This window comes from Prunus mume, linkage group LG4, assembly GCF_029339155.1.
Source record: "Prunus mume cultivar Tortuosa linkage group LG4, ASM2933915v1, whole genome shotgun sequence".
Classification (NCBI taxonomy): domain Eukaryota; kingdom Viridiplantae; phylum Streptophyta; class Magnoliopsida; order Rosales; family Rosaceae; genus Prunus; species Prunus mume.
In genome coordinates this window covers 22,221,320-22,234,444 of record NC_142701.1, presented here as the reverse complement: position 1 = coordinate 22,234,444, position 13,125 = coordinate 22,221,320, and the positions used below count along the sequence as shown (strand labels likewise).

Below are 13,125 nucleotides of genomic sequence, written 5' to 3'. Positions count from 1 at the left end.
TCGTCTCTGTGTATTCAACTTTGAATCCCTTATTTCTAAATGAGATTAATTTAAAATACATTATTGCTTATATATAAAAGAAAAGAGATAAACACCTAAATTAAAGAATAAAACGAATATATGAATTTAATGTTTCAAGAAAAAAAGGGAACAAAAAAGAAGCAATACCTCTAGAATCGAAGAACATGGACGGGGCAAGGAATGAAAACCTAAACGATCTCCCAGAGGAGCTCCTCCTCCGCATCCTCACCTTCCTTCCCACATTAGACTCCATCCAAACCTCTCTCATATCCCAGAAATGGCGACCCATCTGGTCTCGTGTTCCCTCCTTGAACTTCCCCTTCGAACTCTTTCCTTCATACGAGCCACCGTTGGATACCCGCCAATTCTTCGCCGAGTTCATCGATCGCGTTCTCATTCTTCGCTCCAATTCTCCCATCCACACTTTCCGCCTCTCCTTCATCTACCATGATCACTACGGCTCCCATGTCGACTCTTGGGTTCGCTCCGCCATAACCCACCTCCACGCTCGTGAGCTCCATCTTGACTTCTTCATCCACAAAGATTTTCATGACGAGGACACATTTAATCACCGGTATGATTTCCCTTTCTCTGTTTTGAGAATTGGGTTTGTTGAAAAATTGGGCCTTACGGGATGTGATCTTACATTGCCGGCTAAAATGTCCACTATGCGTCTTTGCTCGATTGGGTCCATGTTTCTCGATCGGGTTTATTTGACGGACCAGATAATGAGTGATTTGATTTTGGGTTGCCCCAATTTGGAGGCTTTGGAGCTTCAGAACTGTTGGGGGCATCATCATTTGAAGATATGTAGCACAAGGCTTAAGAAGCTGGTACTTGGGTATTTTTATGATTCTGAAATCCAAGAGACGCTTGTGATTGATTGCCCAAACCTCTTCTCGATCAGTTTTGATTGCTGTGCATTTGACAAGTTTATACTTAAGAATGCGTCGTCCCTGGTTGAGTTTCATGTTGATATTGTGCACTTAATCGATGGGTCCTATTGTTATTGGAGCAAGGTTGTGAGGCTACTCTTACAAGCACCTAATGTTAAGCATCTTAATGTGCAAAATTGGTGGTTTAAGGTAAAATTCTTGACCTGCGTTCTGATCAATCATTGTTTTTTGTATGAGGATTTTGTTTAACTTTAAGTTGTTTCATTATTTTTTGTATAGTGGGAATTATGCCAGAAGTTTGAGGAATATGCAACAATGGGATTAGTGTTCTGGTTATGTGGAAGGCTTCTCCCAGATTTGCTAAATTTGGTCTATCAATGTTGTAGATTAGCTGTGTATTTTTGAATGAGACTGTATTTTTTAGTAATTGAAATAGATAATAAAATGAGAGCAAGTAAGGCTTTTTAGCTTGTCATTGAAGTTGAAAGCTTGTCACTGAGTCTTGGAGTTGAAAGAAAGATGGGAAAGGGTAATTAGTGGTTGAGGTCTGCTCATTTTTCAGCATCAGCCTAGATAGAGAAAATGATCAGTGCCTAATTTATACAAATTGGTCATGGATTGGTGTCCTAGGAAAGAAGTGGTCGAGGGACAGTACAGGACAATAACATGGTTGTTTATGGACTCTATGTTCGATCACTAACCAACTAGATTTGGGACTATTCAATGCAACTAACCTTTGGGAGTTAGATAATACAGCTTAGCATTTACTGTGCCAATATCGTTTTTGTTTTTGTTTTTTCTTTGTAAAAGGAAGGTTAGTATTCAGTAAGGATTACATTTATGTCGTTAAACTGCAATGTTTATTGAAATTAAATATCCTGCATTTACAGTTTTTTAGCTGGCATACTGACATGATATGATAGGTGAATTTGTCAAGAAAAGTAAAGTTCCATTTGTTCTTTTTATTGTACCACATTTCTTTTACGGCAATAAGTTATTAAACTTTCATAACAGGTATTGAGTTCTCATTGAGAATGGTATAAATGCCAATATTGTAACTTAAAGACATTGTACAAAATTGTTTTGAGAAAACCAACTACCAAAAAAAGGTCCTGTCTGTTGTTTCTTATTCGAAAAGTCAAAAACAGGTTCTGCCTTGATGATCACTCGTTCTGATAAGCAGGTTTAATTGATGATTAACCATGTCATTGTGCAAAGTTAGTTGTCTCTCCTTGATGTTGTGGCTTCAAGGGTATCCCTGGGAACTCCTATCATAAAAGAGCCTCTGTGGAAGTAAAATCTTAGCATGTTGTAACCAGCCATGTGATTCTGTGCTAGACATGCTTTAGTCACTTTCTAACTCTGTCCAACTCATTGATGTACAGCATTTCATTCATAGATTGCCAATCTCTTTGGCTTAACCTCTGCGAACTCGGGGATTTTTTGAATTTCACTTTTTACTGATTAACCTCTTTTGGCTTTTTTCCCTACGCATGACCACTGGTTTCCAGAGATATAATGTTATTGAAGATCATCTAATATTAATAACTGTCTCTTATTCATATGCCCTTAGTTTCTGACATCAAAGGAGGATTCTTTCCCCAAAAGTTTTATGCTCTACAATCTCAACCTCTTAGAGCTGCGAACAGGATTTACCCAATATGATCTGGTTGGCATTGCTGCACTGCTTAAACTTTGTCCCAATCTCGAGACAATGATTCTAGAATACCTTTTCAAGACAAGGGCAGATGTGAGTACCACATACATAATAATAGCAATTCTTGATGTTTCTGTGTTACTTATGTTTATCCTTCTTTTTGTTGTTCCAGGCTGCATATCTAACATTTGATCTTCTAATTTCCAGGAGAGTTTATCAGAAGAGTTGCTAAATAAACCAGTTGAATTGAGCATGCCAAGTCTTAAGCAAGTTACAATGAACGCATATACCGGAACAGAAGATGAATTCAATTTTATGAAAATGTTGATTGGGCAAGGAGTTGTCCTAGAAAAGATTGTGTTTGTTCCCGTCCAAGTTGAGAACAGAAAAGTTGTTGAGAGGTCACTTCCTCCAGTGGTTCTATATAGAAAGGGTTCACAAGGTTGGAAGTGCTCACCGGACCTCTCCTTCTCAGTACTGAGAATTATAGAGTCTGAGCTAAATGGGGATTAGGGTTTAAAATTGCATGGGGAATCCATTGGCTCATCCAAGGTTTCTTGTTTTTCTGAAACTGGGTTTAAAATTAGATGATTATTACGAATATCAATATTATGTTTGGATTTTGTTTACGGATCATCATCCGTCTTATTTCTTCCTTAACAAAAATTACATGTGTATGTGGGGGCCGAAAGGCCCAAAACTTCTCTATCCTTCCAATTCCTTGGTGATCCCAACAAAAAAAGAAAAAAAGGAAAAACTTTCCTCAAGCAAAAAGGAAATATAAAAAGAAGTTGCTGTCTTTATATATATATATATATATATATATATATATATATATATATATCGGGTTTCTTCGTATCTTATTCTAACACCTTACCCAAACCATGGAAACCAGAGCTGCAAAGAAGAGAAGGCTTCTTATGGAGCAAGAAAACAAACACAATGAGAAAATCAAGGACAGGCTCAGTGATCTTCCAGATGATGTCTTGCACCACACACTCTCCTTCTTACCCATTAAATCTGCTGCACGTACAAGTACTTTATCTAAAAGATGGAGAAAACTATGGGATTCCTGTCCAATTCTCGACTTCTCCAAAGCTTGTCGTCTGACAGGGCTGCGATTTGGAAAAAAACCAGCTACGGTTGGGGAAGTTTATGACCGGCATAGCAAAGTAGTTAATGGCATTTCCAAAGTATTGTCTGGCCGCCATGAAAACTCTAATATAGAGGTTTTTGAGTATGCTGGTTATATGAACCCTAGTTGGTTGCTTGATTGGGGTCCTTGTCTGGTGAAGCATAGGGTTGAAAAACTTGGTCTCGATGTCTGGTTGGTTCACTCGCTTGACTTGCCTTGCTCTCTATTTGAGTGTAACTCACTGAGGAGCCTCACATTGGAAGCCACTCGTTCTGAACATTGCCTCCTAATTAACAATCCCGACACCCGGTTTTGGCTTCCATCTTCTTGTGCTCGGGCTGCTAGCGGCCTTCGCTCTCTGTCTTTAACTGGAGTGGATTTCGCGGGCAACGTGTTATTTTCAGATCCTTCTTCGTTCCCTTCCCTTGAGAAATTGACTGTAGATCATTGTAGAAGAATCAGCCGTCTCAAAATATGCTGTGCCAACCTCAAATGCATAGAAGTTTGCAGTATGGATGTAAAAAGCCTGGACATATCTGGAATGAAACTAGAGAAGTTGACAGTCAAACTCTGTTTCAACGGATGTGGCAAGGGAAGTAGTGTTAAGATTTTGGCTCCCAATCTACAAACTTTTTGTTGGAACGACAACGACTTTGCCGAGAAGTGTTTGATTCAGAGCTTTCCACAGCTCATGGAAGGTGAGATTAGTTCTTGTGTGCTACCAGCCAACGTTAGCGACGTGAAGGCTCAAAGCGCAGCCAATCTTCTTTCCTCACTGTCCCAAGTTGGGAGCCTTTGTTTGTCCTATCGCATTCTTGAGATTTTGTCGAAAATATATCTTGAATTCGATGGTCTACCATATGCATTTATGAACCTCAAGACCTTGCAAATTTATACTGATTTGAGAAAAGCTGATATCCCCGGTATAGCTTGCATTTTCAGGAGCTCTCCTGCAGTCCGAAATCTCACAATTACGATAACCGCTGGCCGTGATATCCATAGCCCACCTGCTGGCTGGGAAAATCAAGCTCAAAGTTTGAGCTCCTTCCTATGTCACCTAAAGGTGGTGAATATTGTGGTTTGGACAAATACGATACATGAAAGTGTGATTAACGTAGTGAGGTTTTTGCTTCAACATGGAAGAGCCCTGCAAAAATTTGTCATTTCTTCTTGGCACTCCAAGGTCCATGATCAACTTGCTACGTTATTTCCTCGGGCATCTACTCATCGCGAAGGCTCATGGTCATACACTAATTTTTTAAACACATAGACATAGATGATCATTACGGATACCACATATTGAGTTGTATATGTTGTTGATTTGGGATATTATCAATTCATAAATCTGGCGTTCAGAATTGCAGAATTTTGCTTAAACTTGCTAGCAAACTTCAATATTTTATTCAAAAGTTCTCTTTATATTTGTCAAATTCATCCAAACTCCCGTTTGTATATATAATGGTAGTGACCTTTACTTGAGTGTGATTCTCTGAGTCTAACGACATGTTTGATTTGGTGTTCATCTTCTTATATTAGGGCCATTAGCGGTCTCCGCAAGCTTCACACTTTGTCTCTAACTGACGTGGATTTTTCGGACAAAAAAGTAAATTTAAAAACTATGATTGTTTTTAAAAATATGAGTTTTCAAATAGTGATTTTAAGAATGAATAAATTTGACATTCGGCGTGCAATATGCCAAATCATTACCTAACTCATCGTATTCAAATTTGAGTTTTGCATTTGACGTTTCCTTTTGGAGATGCTAGTGCTAACTCTTAAGTTGAGGGATCAAATCCAACGGAAATTTCTTCAGAAGCCATTTTGTAATGCAGATAGATAAGATCGACAATGTTTATAGCTATGCCAAATCAAGTTTGTAATGAAGACAGAACTACAAAACACGAGATAGTTGAAGAGCTCAAAATCATCCGCAACTACTATTGGATCAAATCCTAACAAACTGACTACTAGCAATTATATATATGTCCTCAGGTGGGTTCCATTAGCAGCTTCATCCCTTACTGTAAGCATTATTCATATTTTCTTCTAGTTTCTATTGAAACTTATATATGTATTTTTTTTTTCTTTCTCAATGCACATAGTTTATGATTAGAAAATCTTTCCCTCTACTTTTTACTGTCCAAACCTTTTCAAAAGATATTTAAGAGGGTGAAAAAAGCTTGGAAGCATGGTAAGGGGGAGCTTGGTGGATTATGTGATGAGGGAGTTTGTTGATATTGGTAAAAGTGGAAGAACTACAAAGGAGAAGCTTAAGTGTAGCTTATTTGGTGATTATGAAGGTATATACATGTGTATAGATATGTACTTGTAGGATAATCATGTGTATAAATTTGGCTTAGGTTTATTCTTGTAATTAGGCATACATCTAGGTGCCTTCGAATACTTTCATTTTTCTAGATTTTATTTTGTTTTGTTGTACTTTTGAATATTAATAAACAATTGATATGGTTTTTTGTTTGATTCGAGACTTGGATTTCACGTTTGGAGACTAAAATCAAATTTTGGAATACTAAAATAGTTTTTACAATATTTTTGGGTATTTAAAAGAATTTTCTAGGATTTTTAAATAATAGAAAATATTTTAAAAATACTTTTGAAAATTAAAAATAGTTTCTAAAGTCCATAAAATAATTCAAAATATAATTTCTAAAATTAATTAAAATATTTAAATACTAATTATTCACTATAGAAATAATGACTAAAAACTAATTACTAATCAAAGTAATTAAATGAGGCTAAGATATTACTTAATTACAAATATTACACAAATAATCTAATTTGAACGAATGTTTTTTTTAAAGTCCAAAAATAATTTAAAAGAATTAATTATTATATACTGAATAATTAAAATTTTAAAATACTAATTATTCAGTAAATAAATAATAATTGAAATATAATTTGTAATTAAAGTAATTAAATAAGTCTAAGATATTTCTTGATTAAAAATTTAAAAAAAAAATAAAAATGCGAGTATATATAAACAGTATAGCCGCGCGGCTATAAAAATATTCGAATATATTAAAAGAGTATAGCCGCGCGGCTATACTATTTAAATATTCGAATAAAATTAAATGGTAAAGCCGTGCGGCTATACTATTTAAATATTCGAATATATTACAATCGTCTGTACTAGTTAAATATTCTAATATATTTAAAAGTATAGCCGGTAGGCGATACTATTTAAATTTTCAAATAAATATACCCAGTATAGCCGCGCGGCTATACTCATTAAATGTGGAATATAAGAGGAACTGATTGGTGTTGTGGCATCCTCATACATCCCAAATGTAAGACACCTTGCTCACTGGAAAGCAAGCCTTCGGGAGTATGAAAAATCTGAAACAACATAAGTCGGAAAAAATTTGAAACAAGTTACAGAACAAAAATAACAATTAGTAAACTAATATATCCTAAACAAATTACAAAACGTAAATGGAGCACACTTATCAGGAAAATTTAAATCTCCATAGATCCTGTTCAGGAGTTTAAATATACCCTATCTTTGCAAGCATCTAGAACAAATGAACACATCTATAATAGAGGAGAACTGGAAGATTCAGGAACATCATGGTATTAGAGGGCATGTGAATAACAGTACATGTGAAATTCTAGAATAAAGGACGTGAACATTTTCTAGAACAAATGAACACATCTAGAATAAAGGGCATGTTACCTGAACATTTTCTGAAAGTGTATCATGTGAATAACAGTACAGAAGACTTTCCAAGCGCTGCCACAAAGAATGAGTTCCAGTAAGCATTCATTAATGTGTTCCCACCGGCCTAAATAAATAAACATCCATCGAAACTGAGATATGCATAAGCAAATGACCTTTTCAAACTCCACATAGGTTTCTCCAGCTGCAATGGACATCAAAGTGGATAACGAGGAAATTGCTGCTTCTTGTTCAAATGAATTAGAGCTGGACAACCACATTGGTCCCAGTAGGGTCTGCACATGATAACCACTAACTGGCGTGGATTTATCGGATGGTGATTTATTTTCGGATTCTTCATTCCCTTTCCTTGAGAAAGTGACTATACACTCTTGTGTTGGAAAGCCTCATCTCGAAATTTGTTGTCCAAAACCTCAAAGATCTACAAGTTTGCAGCATCAAGATGAATAGCGTAGACATATATCTGGAATGAGACCAGAGACCTTCAAATTCACCCAGTGTTTCGGAGAATACTGTTTTAACATTTTTGCTCCCAGTCTACTAAGTTTTTATTGGGCAAGTAACAACTTCGCTAGGGAATGTTTGATCCAGAGGCTCCGGAAAGCTGACATATTATCCGTTCACAGTCAAAGGAATTAAGATTCGTAGTACAGTAAATCTTTTTCTCCGCAATCTCCCTAGTTCAAAACCTTAGGTTATCCTTTGAAATTTTTGAGGTGAGTTTACCTATCTGTTTTCTTTAATCTACTAGCTTGTTTTGGATACACATAATTTTAATTTGGTAAGGATCGACATTAATAACACATTACTCAACACACCTATGTTAATCTTGAGAGTGATCAGCACACCCAGCACTAATCTGGCAGCAGCTCAGCAAGCATCTTTGAGAAAGGATAAAGAATATACTTCGCCCTAGGATTTCTTTGACTCTATATAAAAGCATTAGCAGCCGCACATTTTGTAACAATTCTTACACTGTCTGATGATTTTATCAAAAAGATATTTTAAATTCGGTGGTCTGCCATGTTCATTTATAAACCTCAAGAGCTTACAAATTGATACCAGTTGGGGCAAATCTCACATCCCAGGTATATCATGCTTATTCAAGAGCTCTCCGGTAGTCCACACTCTTGGAATTGAGATAAAGTCTTTTTGTAAGCCAGACAACGTAAGTTTTGGCATATTTCTTCTTTTATATATGTTGTTTATGACAGGACCCGCCGAATTTTCCCAAACCGAGGCGGATCTCGTCTTAACATCATCGATGCCGCCCACTTACTAAAACCCAAGACATTCTACCAAAATTTTGGCAGAGTCTCCCCTGTAAAATGCTCAAACCAACAATAAACAACCTGCAATAATTTACATCAATATACAACCCAACTGCCAGCATGCTTTTACAAACTACAATCCAACACAAAATGGCCTCCGGCCTCAAGTAGTAGCCTAACATGGGCAATAACAGAGCGTCTACAGAATTTGTTTACAACAAGTAGGGGAGTAGAAAGAATTTATACAGACCCTATTAACAGACGACAAGTTCGAGCTTGTGACTTGCTCGAATGCCTTCAGGAGCAACTACTGTCTGGGGGCAAAACAGAAAGATGTGAGTGGACAGAAATAAAGTTTCACTTTAAAGCAACATAGTAACCCCGCCATGTAAAAATAATGCTCTAGCATGCAGTTTCACAATTCAGAAACCAAAACTCAAACACAAAAATTCCCAAAGTCCAAAACATCTCCACATCTCAAGCTCATAACTCATTTCCCAAAATATATGCAGCTCTCAACAACCCGTACATACCCATATATAAATATATATATATATAGCTAGGACTCTAGTATAGTATATATATACTCCTCTCCATACTAATGTACCGGGGAGACAATCCAACCGGGGGATTGTTAGCTGGTACGCAGGATTTCCGAACACTAACCCGCGTCCAGGGATGAGTAGTCCAACCGGGGGACGGAACTCCATAGCTCACACGCCGGCACTGCCAACGACATGTGTAGCTCACAAATCTCATAACAAGTCCTACGCGTGCAGACAGTATCATCACCCCACCGGCACGCCAACGACGTGTGTGATGATACTCAAGCAATATACATACTCTCCCATACGCCGGCACTGCCAACGACACGTATGGAAAGTGTCTCACACACCGGCACTGCCAACGCCATGTGTGAGACCCGTAATCTCATGGCCTTCCCACCCCACCGGCACTGCCAACGACGTGTGTGGGAAGCCTAGTAACTAGGGAAGGGTACTCACCTACCATACTCATATCTCACAACCATCCATCAAACTCCTATCTTTCCACAATCTCACCACAACAACCTCTCATACTCTATACATAGACAATATAGATAGCCATCCCAAAATCCATATCAACATAATCATCGTACTCAAATATATATGTCTATACTCAAAATATATAGCCAAGACATATAAACATATTCAAACCATCAACCAAAGACTTATTAAATCAAAGTCACCATCATTTAAAGTATATGCACAAAACTTTCATAATTAAAAAAAACCATGCATATGCTTAAAACAAAGTCCACTCACAAGTAATCCCAAGCTGCCCGGCCCCGTGAGGGTCCCGCCTGCTGCGAGTGATCAACCGAAGTACCTATTCCAAGATACAAATCCTTGATTAACAGTACGTACTTCCAAAACGGAAATTCACGAAAGGAAATACTTAAATCCCCAAGTTCCCGGTGCGCTCACGTCCAAAGGAACATCCTAGGTCCGGTTACAGATTGGAATTCGCTTCCCAATCGCACGGTGATCGCGATTTCCCTAAACTTCACATTCTTGAATCGGAACATCCGGGGCTCCAATTCACGATCCGCGAATTCCTATAGGTTTCTAAGAGTACCTAAATCAACATACTTCAATTTGGAAACGATCCAACGGTCAGAACTTATCGAACCCGGATAACGCACAATATGCGAAATCCGTTCGATAGTCAAACGATATCCAAATTGAGATCCGCGAAATCCTACGCACTCGTGACAACCTAAGGATCTCAACAGGACGAAAAACAACTTCACCCACCTTGCCCACGCGCCGCCACACGCGCCGGCAGCGCGCGGGTGTGTTGAGAGATTTCCGGCGACGGAAAATCTCCAAACCAACGCTCACCCTTCCAATCCTAGATACTACTCGAAGAATGGAGCAACTTTTTCAACTACGGCAACGTCCAATTCGGACGGCAAGTGGCCGGAATTTCAAATTGAAATCCGGCCAAAACCTAGGTTTCCAATTCGGTTCCAAACTTCAATTTCGATCCAAACCTAACCCAAAGTCAGCTAGAACACGTAAAAAGGAGAAGAAACCTCACCTGGTTCACCGGGATTGGACGGCGGAGACGACGGCGCAACGCCGTGAAAATTCCGACTTGAACCAATCGATAACACGGCCGGATTTCGCGTTTTCCGGTCGGGATAACCGGTGGGTTGTGATCGGGGCTTCAAGGTGAGTCGAACGGACCGGTGCGCTCTTCCGTTCTGTGAGATTCAAGTGAGAGAAAGAGAGAATCGGGGAGAGAGAAACGGGAGAGAGAGAGAGAGCGTACGCGGGAGGGAGAGAGAGAGAGTGAGGTGAAAATAGTAAAAATCTGATTTTTACTAAACCCTTCGGAAAATTTACGGTTCTGCCACCGAACAAGTTTTGATCGCCAAAGCTTCGTTAAATCTCCGATTCAGGCCTACCGCCTGTCTACGGTTTCGTCTCAGTACCACCTACGCAACCACACCACTCACGGTCCCAAAATCTTCCCGGATAAGAAAGTGACCAAAATCACCCTTAACCCAGGAATAATTTAATATTTTCCCTTAATTAAATTAAATAGGAAAATAAACGGGGTCGGGGTGTTACAGTTTACACTTCTTAATTAGGTCCTATGCATATTTACTGTTGAAATATATATATATATATATATATATACATACACAATCCTCTTCTAGACATGCCCATATTCTCTAGAGAGATTCACTATTATACTCAATATAGGAGCCCAAATTATAAAAAAACCTCATATGAAATAGACTTTAGAAACACACTCAAAGCCTATTTACAACATAACAAGAAAGCGTTTAACTTCTTTTAAATTATAAAACTGTCATTGATTTCTTTAAACAAACCCAATCCCAAAACCTCATAAAAAAACCCAAATTATTCAATAGGGCATTAAAGTAATTTAATAATTAAAATTAAATTCAATAGGGTCAGCTTTCATTTTTTTGGGTTTTTTTTAGGTTTGTTTATAGAAATTAAATAATGTATGATTTATTTATAGTTTTAATGCTAAGAATAGGTATATGACTAAATATCTCTATTCTCTATGGTCACTCCACTGTTCCTACATGACTTTCAAATTTAGTCTGTTATTCAAAGTCCCTTAATATATATATATATATATATATATATTGCCTAAGTTAGGAAGGAGAGGGGTGAAACTCACACACACCGTGGAGTTTGAACTCAAGACCACTTGTAAGCACACCAAAGACATGAGCTAATCCAATGAACACCCTATTGGTGTTAAATTTATTCAAACTTCCATTTATGTATTGGTCGAGAACTTTCTCTTTTCATATCCCTTTTATATTATACAACAATACTAGTGTTTGGGCCTAATTTGACACACCCAGCCCAAAAATCAAAAGCTCATATCAATTTTGGACAGCCACCAGCATTCCCTAAATAAATGGGCCAAGATTACACATTCAGCCCAACATTGAAGGCCCAGAATAGCAAGAACAAACCACAAGGACCCAAGCAGTTTGGATTTTGCAAATAAACCGAGAACAAGGGCCCAAAATCCAAGAAAGCCCAGCCCGGAATCTGTCAAAACATGACAATAAACTTGGGCTTTCAGAAAACAGAAAGAAAGAAACTAGCCCATAGCTCCAGAAAACTCAAATTGGGCTTGGTATGATTAAAAGAGAAGAAAAGCCCAATAAATTAGAGGCAGACCCACGTGATTGTTTGGAAAAACTTTGAAAAGTCAACATTTTCAACTGGGTTGATAAGAGAGTTAATAAGGGCATGTATGAAAAAGACATCTCTGAAATCTCTGCCACCAGAAGATCAAAATTCTTTTATATATTTAGAGAAAATTCTACTCCAAAGAAAGGCACAATTTTCAAGAGATAAGCAGACTGCGTTTTTGAGATAAGTAGAAAGCAGGGAGTTGTTCAAACGGAAAATCAAACTAACCATTACAGTTTGAGCTCTTACAAAAAGCAATTGAATTAGAAGAATGGTTAGGTTATCTTTCAAGAAAAACAGGGAAGTGATTGCCTTAGGAACTGACTATTGAGAGCTTATATACCAGAATTGATAAAACCCCATTTTCCTTTGCATTTAAAAATGAAAGATCTTTTGAGAATTGTTGCCGCCCATTATTAAAAGAATTAGAAACCCCACTCCAAAAAACATTTCTTATAAATATATGAGAAGGTGAACAATCAAAGGGGACAACCAAAAAAATCAATCAAAGACAAAAACTCAAAATGATCACTTGATCTTAAAGAATTTTCAAACAAATTGAAGCAACCAAAAGCTCATTGAGCCATAAGAAAGAAGCTAGATACAAATCAAAACTTCCAGTTTCAGACTTAGAGAAAAAGTCATTCAAAACGAGGTTTCTCTCGTTACAAATTTGGTTCAGCAAAAGTCAAATCAAGCAGAGTCTGGGTTTTT

The 13,125-nt window shown here is 37.6% G+C and overlaps 2 protein-coding genes and 1 long non-coding RNA gene across 3 annotated transcripts; 2 read left to right on the top strand and 1 right to left on the bottom strand.

Moving 5' to 3' along the window:
* The first annotated feature begins 98 nt into the window (after nucleotides 1–98).
* On the top strand, nucleotides 99–3,243 carry LOC103329418 (F-box/LRR-repeat protein At3g26922-like). The gene is made up of 3 exons (XM_008231890.3): nucleotides 99–1,106; nucleotides 2,491–2,667; nucleotides 2,782–3,243. Exons 1-3 carry the CDS (start codon nucleotides 186–188, stop codon nucleotides 3,085–3,087), a joined length of 1,404 nt encoding a protein of 467 aa, XP_008230112.2. The 5' UTR covers nucleotides 99–185; the 3' UTR covers nucleotides 3,088–3,243.
* Nucleotides 3,244–3,390: 147 nt separating this feature from the next.
* Nucleotides 3,391–5,007, top strand: LOC103329473 (putative F-box/FBD/LRR-repeat protein At4g03220). Its single transcript, XM_016793516.2, has one exon. It carries the CDS (start codon nucleotides 3,459–3,461, stop codon nucleotides 4,977–4,979), a length of 1,521 nt encoding a protein of 506 aa, XP_016649002.2. The 5' UTR covers nucleotides 3,391–3,458; the 3' UTR covers nucleotides 4,980–5,007.
* Nucleotides 5,008–8,759: 3,752 nt separating this feature from the next.
* Nucleotides 8,760–10,724, bottom strand: LOC148918193 (uncharacterized). Its single transcript, XR_016126274.1, has 2 exons — nucleotides 9,982–10,724; nucleotides 8,760–8,991 (listed from the first exon to the last, which is right to left on the bottom strand). It is a non-coding gene; the product is annotated as an uncharacterized LOC148918193 (long non-coding RNA).
* Between the last annotated feature and the right edge of the window lie 2,401 nt (nucleotides 10,725–13,125).

Excerpts from the sequence above, each read along its gene's own strand:
- LOC103329418 (XM_008231890.3), top strand. The coding sequence starts at position 186 with ATGGACGGGGCAAGGAATGAAAACCTAAACGATCTCCCAGAGGAGCTC. Across the intron at positions 1,107-2,490 it reads TGCAAAATTGGTGGTTTAAG|TTTCTGACATCAAAGGAGGA; the intron begins GTAAAATTCTTG and ends ATATGCCCTTAG. Across the intron at positions 2,668-2,781 it reads TTTTCAAGACAAGGGCAGAT|GAGAGTTTATCAGAAGAGTT; the intron begins GTGAGTACCACA and ends TCTAATTTCCAG.
- LOC103329473 (XM_016793516.2), top strand. The coding sequence starts at position 3,459 with ATGGAAACCAGAGCTGCAAAGAAGAGAAGGCTTCTTATGGAGCAAGAA.